General features: G+C 36.7%; 1 protein-coding gene across 1 annotated transcript; it reads left to right on the top strand.

Annotated features, from left to right (window-relative positions):
• Positions 1 to 10,312, top strand: THAP1 (THAP domain containing 1). The gene is made up of 3 exons (XM_006735347.3): positions 1 to 300; positions 2,921 to 3,116; positions 7,449 to 10,312. The coding sequence occupies exons 1-3, from the start codon at positions 230 to 232 to the stop codon at positions 7,821 to 7,823; spliced, it is 642 nt and encodes a 213-aa protein (XP_006735410.1). The 5' UTR covers positions 1 to 229; the 3' UTR covers positions 7,824 to 10,312.
• Positions 10,313 to 10,941: the final 629 nt, after the last annotated feature.

Below are 10,941 nucleotides of genomic sequence, written 5' to 3'. Positions count from 1 at the left end.
AGCTGCCTCCGCCATCTTGGAGATGGGAGACGGGCGATGGCTGTGGTCCTTCTGCTAATGCAAACAACAAAACGGGCGCAATAGTCAACCCGAGTGAGCTTATCATCACTGTAACTGTTGACCAAAGCTACAGAAGAAGCGAGGGTGTCAAAGCCCAGCGCGGCGACATTGATAGCAGCTTCTCCTGCCTGCGGGAGCGGCAGAAGTGAAGTGACTGAAGACCGGAAGGATGGTGCAGTCCTGTTCCGCCTACGGCTGCAAGAACCGGTATGATAAGGATAAGCCCGTTTCTTTCCACAAGTAAGTACCTTGCGCGTCTCGCGGGGCTGGCCCCAGCTCGGGCTGGGGGCGCGCGGCCGGTTAGGCTCGGGGGCGGAGCCAGGCGCGTGTCCGCGCGATACCTAATGAGAGGGGCGGGGCAGGGGCGGGGGCAGGGGCGGGGCACGACAGGGCCCTGCTCGCCGTCTCTCCGGTGGAGCTCACGTTCCACCGCCCAGGGCTGTGCGTCCTCGGCGCGCGTCGCCGCGGTGACCGTTTCTCGCGCTTGAGGGTTGGAACCCGTGCGGGAGGTTCGCCGCCGCCTCGGGTTGGCGTGTTCGCGACCCAGGAGCGATGTCCCAACTACCCCGCGCGGGTCGTGAGGTCCTCAAACCCGAGAGGCATCTGGATCTCGCCCCTGGGGTAATAGAGAAGCTAGGTGGTAATAACACCTTAGAAGTAAATTTGAAGTAGAGACAAAGAAAGACCTTTCAAATGACGAAGCCACTCTTTTTCATCCTTGCTGTGGATGGGAGGCCAGCATCACAGTAATTAAAGATTGAGTTTTGGCCAGGATTTCAGGGAGGATGTTTTTACCCAGTTTCTAGGAACTAACCTTTGAGGAACTCCCAAGTTTTAGAGAAAGCTTGTGGTACTGCCAAGATGAATACTTAATATTTTCAGCGCACAGTAACGATAACGTGGACAATAATAACACCGGCCATAATCAAGTGTCATAATAGAAGTCAGTATGAGCTATTACGGGCGCCTAGAGGAAGAGCTTTGAAAAGAACTCGCCCCACAACTTTCAGGACTGTTTTATCCAGAAAGTGCTGCAGTTAGAGTAGTCCTGGAGGGAAAAATGTTCTCTTGAAAATGGGAAAAGAAAACTGCAAAATGGAAACGACTTAATGATAATCGGATGTCTGCAAAATGTGACACGATGGCATTTTCATTCAGCCAAATAAAGTATTTACAAATTTTATTACATTTACATTAACTTGTTTTGCAAGAATTCCCGACAATAAGTAGACGATAGCTAAGAGATTAGATCCGTGGTAAATTATAGGAATTATTCGTAGGTAAATAATTACAAAAGCAAAAATTAAATATTCCTTCAATTTTTTTTGGTGCTGTCGTTTCTGTTTAACAGGGGATGTAGATGCATTTTATGTTTGATATGAGAGGGACCCAAAAGAAATGAGTGCCTTACAACGTAGATCTTGAGTGTTGATTGATGTACCCCGAGCACCACCCCTACCCTCCACCTCGAGGAGGAGAGAGAACACTTAACACTTCCAGGATCTACTTCAGTATATCCTGATATTACTTCTTCATTTATTGGAATTTCTGAAAGTTGGTGAATTGACTTCCAGTTCTTTGAAAGTGTGGGAATAGATTAGAAGATGGTAACACGGTTACATACAGTCAGCTCCCCACAACCCCATTTCTAATGATATCTCAGAAAGAATCTAAAAATGTGGAAAATCTTTCATTGGTACTGGAAACTAAGGGTGGCATTCACACATCAGAAATAGTTTCTGCTGGCTGTGAAACGACTGAATCAAAGGAAGAGCTGATCTGCCTCTCATTCTTACTTATAAAGAACATTTTTTGGGGACTAGATGGGAAATAACTTGACAGAACTCCATAAACAGCCTGAGCATTGTAGTGCTTGAGACAGGAGTGCAAGGTGCTGAATTTTGTATTTCTGGAAGCCATTTCCAGCAGGGATCTTCTAGGGGTACTTTTACCAGTTTCTACATGGTGGCCCTGTAGCAGCAGCTATTCTGGGCAAAGAAAAGAACTGTCCCAAAGATTGGTTAGTTCTTCATGATAGCAGAGTCAGGCTGTAGCATGCCTTACATGGGAGAGAAACTGTAACATAGAGTTGAAACATCCTTTGGCTTCTTTCCAGTCTCCCCAGTTCACTAAATACTTGACCTGGAAGAGTAAAATCACAATAAATTTAAACTCTTCCCAAGCCCCCTTATCTGGGCCTGATGGACATATTCCAGTTGATTTCGAGGTAAATTAAGATAAATATTACTGCATATGTCCCTTGACTTCCCACCTCCCATCATATCCTCTTCTCACTGCATGCATCTGTCTGCATGGCTGACTTTTAATATGTATATTTTTACATTTTGTAAATTTTTAATCAGCCTGTCTTGTTTAAATTGTATATATCATTGTATCTGACATTCTTATAACTACTCTGTGATAAAAAGATTCCTATAACAAATACTGCTTTTTATTTTTTTTTAATTTTTATTTAAATTCTAATTAACATACAGTACAATATTGGTTTCAGGAGTAAAATTCAGTGATTCATCCCTTACATCAACACCCCCAAATACTGCTTTTAAAAAAAAACAAAAATTCCATGCTGAGAGGGCTGACTTACATCACACACTAGTGGGTGGTCGCTTTATTTATAAAGGATCTTTAAAGCAATTACATTTTTAACTAAGGTGAATAAAGGCACAACTAAAACTGTCAAAAAAAAAAAGATAGCAGAGCTAGTGTTTTAATCAAATGTCCCTTAGCTTGTTCACATCAATATAAGATAGTTCTTTCCTAATCAGGAAAGTCTGGATGTGCTTTTTTTTTTTTTCCTTTTAAAAGAAGGTCAGAGAATTGAATTATCTCTTCTTCTTAGGTTTCCTCTTACTCGACCCAGTCTTTGCAAAAAATGGGAGGCAGCTGTCCGTAGGAAAAACTTTAAGCCCACGAAGTACAGCAGTATCTGTTCGGAACACTTTACTCCTGACTGCTTTAAGAGGGAGTGTAACAACAAGTTGCTGAAAGAGAATGCTGTACCCACGATATTTCTCTGTACTGAGCCACATGACAAGGTAACGTGTGTTTTAAAATACTGGGCTTTCTATTTATAAAATTAATGTTTTTATTGTGGAAAATTCAGAGTAATGTTAAGAAAATAAATGTTACAGGACGCCTGGGTGGCTCAGTCGTTAAGCGTCTGCCTTTGGCTCAGGTCGTAATCCCAGGGTCCTGGGATCAAGCCCCGAATTGGGCTCCCTGCTCAGCGGGAAGCCTACTTATCCCCCTCCCGCTCCCCTGCTTGTGTTCCCTTGTGTTCCCTCTTTCGCTGTGTCTCTCTGTCAAATAAATAAATAAAATCTTTCTAAAAAAAAGAAAAGAAAAAGAAATGTTGCCTGGAAGCCATCACTTGTAGATAACCACTGTGATATACTTTTTTTTTAAAAAAGATTTTATTTATTTATTTGACAGAGAGAGAGAAGGACAGCGAGAGAGGGAACACAAGCAGGGGGAGTGGGAGAGGGAGAAGCAGGCTTCCTGCGGAGCAGGGAGCCCGATGCGGGGCTCGATTCCCAGGACCCTGGGACTATGACCTGAGCTGAAGGCAGACGCTTAACTGAGCCACCCAGGTGCCCCAACAATGATATACTTTTTAAAAATACAAAGTGCAGTTTATTAAAGTTAAACATCTTCACACTAAGAAAGGCAATCTAGCTTTGTGACTTACTTTAGTCACTCTCTACCCCTACACATATGTTGATAAGTTTTGGGTTTTCTTTATCAGGGACCATTCAGTTTCAAAGTATTTACCCCTCAGTTTTAAGTGGTTAGTATTTAATTAAATCTTATCAGTCATTCTCTCTCTTGCATCCCATTTCTACTTTAGGTGGAAAAGTATAATTAAAACTTAAATTGTTTTCTCATTTTAGAATGGTCCTATTTCAAGGATTCACCAAAAAAGTCTAGTGTTCTTTCTTTCTAATCAAAGTGTAGCTGATACATGATGATGTTACATTAGTTTCAGGTGTACAACATACTAATTAGACAAATCTACACATTATGCTGTGCTCACCACAACTGTAGCTACCATCTGTCACCATATAAGGCTGTTAGAACACCACTGACCATATTCCCTATGCTGTACCTTTCATCCCTGTGTCTTGTTCATTCCATAACTGGAAGCCTGTACCTCTCTCTGCCCATTTTTTCCATCCTCCCGTCCTCTCCCCTCAGGCAGCCATCACTTTGTTCTCTATATTTATGGGTCTGTTTCTGCTTTTTTGTTTGCTTTTTTTTTTTTCAGTTGTTTTGTTTTTTAGATTTCACATATAAGTGGAATCACATGGTATTTGTCTTTCTCTGACTTTTTTCACTTAGCATGATACCCTCTAGGTCCATGCATGTTGTCGCAAAATGGCAAAATCTCGTTCTTTTTTATAGCTGAGTAATATTCTATTGTGTATGTATGTATGTACATATATATGTATAGATATATAGGTATACCCTCCACACACACACACGCACAAACACACACACACACAGAACATCTCTATCCATTCATCTATTAATGGATACTTGGGTCGCTTTCATATCTGGGCTATTGTAAATAATGCTGCAGTAAATATAGGGGTGCATATATCTTTTCGAATTAGTGTTTTCATTTTCTTTGGGTAAATACCCAGTAATGGAATTACTGGATCATATGGTAATTCTATTTTTAAGTTTTTGAGAAACCTCCATACTGGTTTCCACAGTCACTGCACCAATTTGCATTCTTACCAACAGTGCATGAGGGTTCTCTTTTCTCTATATCCTCGTCAACACTTGTTATTTCTTGTCTTTTTGATACTAATCACTCTGACAGTTATAAGGTGATAACTCGTTGTGGTTTTGATTTTCATTTCCCTGATGATTAGTGATGTTGAGCATCTTTTCATGTGTTTGTTGGCCTTGTGTATGTCTTTGGAAAAATATCTGTTCGTGTCCTCTGCCCATTTTTTAACGGATTATTTCTTTGATGTAGTGTTGAATAAGTTCTGTATATATTTTGGTTATTAACTCCTTATCAGATATATTTGTTGCAGATATCTTTTTGCATTCACTAGGTTGTCTGTGTTTTTTTATTATTATTATTATTTATTTGTTAGAATGAGAGAGAAAGAGAGAAAGCACAAGCAGGGGGAGTGGCAGGCTGAGGGAGAAGCAGTCTCCCTGCTGAGCAAGGAGCCCAATTTGGAACTTGATCCCAGGACTCTGGGATCGTGACCTGAGCCGAAGGCAGACACTTAACTGACTGAGCCACCCAGGCATCTCACATGTTATTTTTTTTATTTTGTTTTATTTTTTTAAAGATTTATTTATTTTAGAGAGAGAGTGCATGGGGTAAGGGCAGAGGGAGAGAGTATCTCAAGTAGACTCCCTGCTGAACACAGAGCCCACACTGGACTTAATCTCACAACCCTGAGATCATGACCTGAGCCGAAATCAAGTGGGGCGCTTATCTGACTGAGCCACCCAGGCACCCCACACTAGATTTCATTTTAGTTTTGTTGATGGTTTCCTGCCCTGTGAAAAAGCTTATTATTTTGGTGTAGTCACAATTGTTTATTTTGCTTTTGTTTTCCTTACCTGAGGAGACAGGTCTAGAAAAATGTTGCTAAGGCTGATGTCAAAGAAATTACTGCCTATGTTTTGTTCTAGGATTTTTATGGTTTCAGGTTTCACATTTAAGTCTTTAATCCGTTTTGAATTTAGTTTTGTGTATGGTGTATAAAAGTGGTCCAGTTTCATTCTTTTTCATGTAACTGTAGTTTCTCTAGCACCATTTATTGAAGAGTCTGTTTTTTCCCTGTTATATATTCTTACCTCCTTTGTTGTAGATTAATTAACCTTATAAGCATGGGTTTATTTTTGAGCTCTCCGTTCTATTCCATTGATCTATATTTCTGTTTTTGTGCCAGTTTTGATTCTGCAGCTTTGTAGTATATCTTGAAAACTGTGATTGTGGTATCTCCAGCTTTGTTCTTCTTTCTCAAGTATGCTTTGGCTATTTGGGGTCTCTTGTGGTTCCATACAGATTTTAAGACTACTTTTTCTAGTTCTTTGAAAAATGCTGTTGGTATTTTCATAGGGATTGCATTGAGTCTATAGATTGCTTTGGGTAGTATGGACATTTTAACAACGTTAATTCTTTCAATCCATGAGAATGGTATATATCTTTTCATTTATTTGTGTCATCTTCAATTTGTTTCATCAGTGCTCTATAGTTTTCAGAGTATAGGTCTTTCACCTCGGTTAAATTTATTCCTAGGTGTTTCATTCTTTTTGGCACAATTATAAATGGAATTGTTTTCTTAATTTCTCTTTCTGCTACTTCATTTTTAGTGTATAGAAACACAACTGATTTCTGTATATTAATTTTGTATCCTACAACTTCACTGGATTCACTTATTACCTCTGATAATTTTTTGTTGCAGTTTTTAGGGTTGTCTATATCATGTCATCTGCAAATAGTGACAGTTTTACTTCTTCCTTACCAATTTGGATGCCTTTTATTTATTTCTCTTGTCTGATTGCTATGGCTAGGACTTCCCAAGTACTATGTTGAATGAAAGTGGTGAGAGTGGACATCCTTGTCTTGTACCTGACCTTAGGGGAAAAGCTCTCAGTTTTTCACCACTGAGTGTGATGTTAGCTGTGGATTTTTCATATATGGCCTTTCTTATTTTGAGGTATGTTCCCTCTAAGCCAACTTTGTTGAGACTTTTTATCATGAATGGATGTTGAATTTTGTCAGATGCTTTTTCTACATTTACTGAGATGATCATATGATTTTATCCTTTGTTTTGTTAATGTAGTGCTTCACATTGATTTACAAATATTGAACCATCCTTGCATACCTGGAATAAATCCCACTTGATTGTGGTAAATGATCCTTTTAATGTATTGTTGAATATGCTCATATTTATTTTTGCATCTATGTTCAACAGGGATATTGGCCTGTAGTTTTTGTTGTTGTTGTTGTAGTGTCTTTGTTTTTGATATCAGGGTAATGCTGGCCTCAGAGAATATATCTGGAAGTCCTTTCTCTTCTATTTTTGGAATATTTTGAGGAGAATAGGTATTAACTGTTTAAATATTTGGTAGCATTTACCATCTGGTCCTGGACTCTTGTCTTTTGGGAGATTTTTGATGGCCTTTTCAATTTCATCACTAGCAATTGGTCTCTTCATATTTTCTATTCCTTCCTGATTCGTTCTTGGATGATTCTATGTTTCTGGAAATTTAACCATTTCTTCTAGGTTGTCCAATTTGTAAAAATGTCATTCTTAAATTCCACAGGTGGATTCTTTTGAACTGTTATTTGTAGTTACTAAACTTGAACATACTCTGCATTATTGTTGTAGAAGGAAGATCTTCTGGAGCCACAAGAACAGCTTCCCCCGCCTCCTTTAACACCTCCCATTTCCCAGGTCGATGCTGCTATTGGATTACTAATGCCTCCTCTTCAGACCCCTGATAATCTCTCTGTTTTCTGTGACCACAACTATACTGTGGAGGATACAATGCACCAGAGAAAAAGGATTCATCAGCTAGAACAACAAGTTGAAAAACTCCGAAAGAAGCTCAAGACTGCACAGCAGCGATGCAGAAGACAAGAACGACAGCTTGAAAAATTAAAGGAGGTTGTTCACTTCCAGAAAGAGAAGGACGACATATCAGAGAGAGGTTACGTGATTTTGCCGAATGACTACTTTGAAATAGTTGAAGTGCCAGCATAAAAAAATGATGTTTGTATTGGTTTTTAATGGGGCAACACCACACACCCTCTTCTAGCCTATAAAGGAGTTTCATTTGAAAAAATAACAATTGATTACTTGTATAAAAACAATTCAGAATATTTTTTTAAAAAAATAAATTAGATATATACTATAAAATTGTAAATTTTTTGTTTGTAATTTCAGGGTTTTTACATTTTAACAAAATATCTTAAAAGTTATAAACTAACCTCAGAACTCCAATATAAGTTGGTTTCAAATTGAAGAGTTTTGTTTTTTGGGTATTTATAGAAATGTAAAAATGAAAAGTAAAGTGAATGTGAACAGTATAGCAAGGACAATTTAAGTTTAAAATGTAAAATTGATGCAGGTTATTAAAAGAATTTAGTTACATTGTAAGTCAGATCACGAGATGTAACTTCTCAGAATATATATATTCTTATTCACATATTCTTATTTGTAAAGTCAGAAGATTTGTTTATCTTTCTTAATTACTTGTCAAAGATAAATTGACAAGTCAATACTTAAAAAAATAAATTGGTTGTCTTCAGAGCAGAAAATGAAGAGTCATTCTATATCTAGTCAATATGAGTAAATAAGTATGAGTTTTTAAAAGTGGGTCCGTCTTTTTTTCCCCACTGTCTAGCATTATTAAATTAGAAGCATATCTCCAGTGGAAGAGACATTCTTCAATAAAGTAGGCGTTGTTATTAATAAAGTAATAAAAATGGGGGGCCTGATCCATAGTATGCCTTTTCTTTCATTATCCCCAACCTTAAGGAGCATCTAGTTCTCAACTGTATCCAAATATCTAACAAATGTGTTGTGTCAGTAGAGTTTAATTCGTATAATAATATGACCAATTGATTTTGGTCACATCTTCACATAAAAAAGGATTTCTTCACTTTTAACACAAGTTTGAAATTATATCCCATTTACTTGAGTGATTTGTATTCCAGAGCAACCTAATATGTAGTGTTTATGTTACTGAATGTTGAAATTTAAACACTGAAGTTTCTATTCAAACTATGAGATGTATTCTGACTTTGTGAGAACTTTTAGTTACATATTTGAAATGAAAATATGTTCTGAGTAAACAAATACTGCCTTAGGAATTACCTACTTAGATTTAGAGTAATTGTTCCAATTACGATTATTTTATATTTCAAAGTACACTGAGATAGTTGAAGAGTAACAGGCCTTTTAAGGCAGTATTAAAAATATGAAACAGTGACATTCAAAAGTATCTTTTGTAGAGTGGTTTTCAATGTAGTTTACTGCTGTGCTACCAGTGGATAATACCTTGATTTTTTATGAACCAGTATTTTAAAAATAGAAAATTATAATCAGAAGATTATTCAAAGTTATATGGTGTGATAACATATAGAACTAACTCTAATGAATCATAAGATGTTTTCTAGTTACTCATGGATCTCATCACTGTTTTGGAAACCCACAAAATAGTTTGGTTTTATATTTCATCTGTCTAGCAATTCCTGGAGGATATATGAGTAAACATCTTGCAAAGCATATATCTTATTGTTATCTACATAAAAGGAAACGTGTGTGTGTTTGTGTGTATGTGTCCCCCAAACCAAGAATCCAAAATTGAATTGTAAAAGTGGCAATCCTAATTACTTAGCATCTTAACTTATGATTTAAGTTTCTTTTCCTAACAAACATAAATCTCTATTTGGAGAGAACTGAGCAAGCAGCATGTATACCAGCTGTTTGCATTTAAATAAATATCATAGTTTAACATAGGGAGTTTGAGGTACAGGTGGTTATTTCTGAATATGAGATGTAATATTTGGTAAATGTTTTAAAAATTCATTTTGGCTACTGTATTGTTTCTTACATTGCCAGGTAAAGGAAATAGGTCCTATTCAAACATGATGAAACTCATTCTGAAACAAATGGACACAGTCTCAATCTGGAACAAATGGGGGGAAGACTCATGTGAACTGCAGCATATTCTGAAAGATGACATTTATTTTAAGTACATACAGTAACGTACTAAAATTTCCGTTTATGTGTGATGATGTAATCTGGCAATAATGGTGAGAAGAAATAACTTTCTTAATAAAACTGTTAGGAAAACTATGAAATCATAGAATTTTAGAAGTAGAAGGGACTTACAAATGACTGAACACTAGTCTAACCTCCAAACCCTGCAGAAATCTGTTTGTAAAATATCTGTGACAAGTGGTCATCTGTTCTCTGATTACTGTTTACATTTAAGCAGTTATTCTCAGATTCTTTAAAATGGGTTTCTGGATTAGGATAGAATTAATTGCCATTCTTTTTATACTTGGTTGTAGTGGAAATATAAACTTCACTTTGAACTGCTGCATAGTTTGAACCATCAAATTCTTAGTTAAAGAAGTTTTAAAATTTTGTAAAATAATTTAAATGTTTAGTAACTGTATATCTGTTATGTGAACTAAAAATAATTGTCATTGCAGTAAAGAAACAGTGGTGTTTTAAAATTATTGGCAAAACTTTTTACTTGGAAGTCCAAGTACATGAGATCTTTTTTTTCTCTTAACTATAATTTGTGTAATCCCTTTCTTAGAAGTGTGACAGAAATGGTGAAAGCAAATGAAAGTTTCCCTTGATATGGATTTTTTTTGGTTCAATTAATATTCTCTGATCATCTCTAGCTCTTAAAAATAATTATACACACATACTCAACACCTATGGCTTTTATAAAGTCAGTAGTAAGCAGCATAAGACAATATACTTAAAAGTCCGTATGATCTGTAAAAAGAAAACTCCCATTTATGTTCCAGAATTCTTAAAAGACAGCCATCCATGAATAGCATTTAAATGAAAAAGAGAGCAGATTTACAAATCTGCTTGATTATTACTCTTCCTAATAATTGGCAACCATGTGAATTGGATAACCAATAAATGAAGAGCATTGCTCTTGTGATGGTAACTGGTGTTTCTGGGCATTATGATTTTATATATTGTGTATTAAAATACAATCCTCAACGTGAAAGAAAAATATCAAAAAGCAAACAGTGATTTACAAACAAGCAAAAAAGCAGTTATAATTCTTGTACTTAAAATAATGAAAAAGTTTGCTCTTACAATTCCATGTCTTGATATCTTTTTT

This window comes from Leptonychotes weddellii, chromosome 2, assembly GCF_054177405.1.
Source record: "Leptonychotes weddellii isolate Sample4059 chromosome 2, ASM5417740v2, whole genome shotgun sequence".
NCBI lineage: Eukaryota > Metazoa > Chordata > Mammalia > Carnivora > Phocidae > Leptonychotes > Leptonychotes weddellii.
The sequence above is the reverse complement of the archived record's forward strand: the minus strand, read 5'-3'. Positions and strand labels throughout refer to the sequence as shown.

Excerpts from the sequence above, each read along its gene's own strand:
- THAP1 (XM_006735347.3), top strand. The coding sequence starts at position 230 with ATGGTGCAGTCCTGTTCCGCCTACGGCTGCAAGAACCGGTATGATAAG. Across the intron at positions 301-2,920 it reads AAGCCCGTTTCTTTCCACAA|GTTTCCTCTTACTCGACCCA; the intron begins GTAAGTACCTTG and ends TCTTCTTCTTAG. Across the intron at positions 3,117-7,448 it reads GTACTGAGCCACATGACAAG|AAGGAAGATCTTCTGGAGCC; the intron begins GTAACGTGTGTT and ends TTATTGTTGTAG.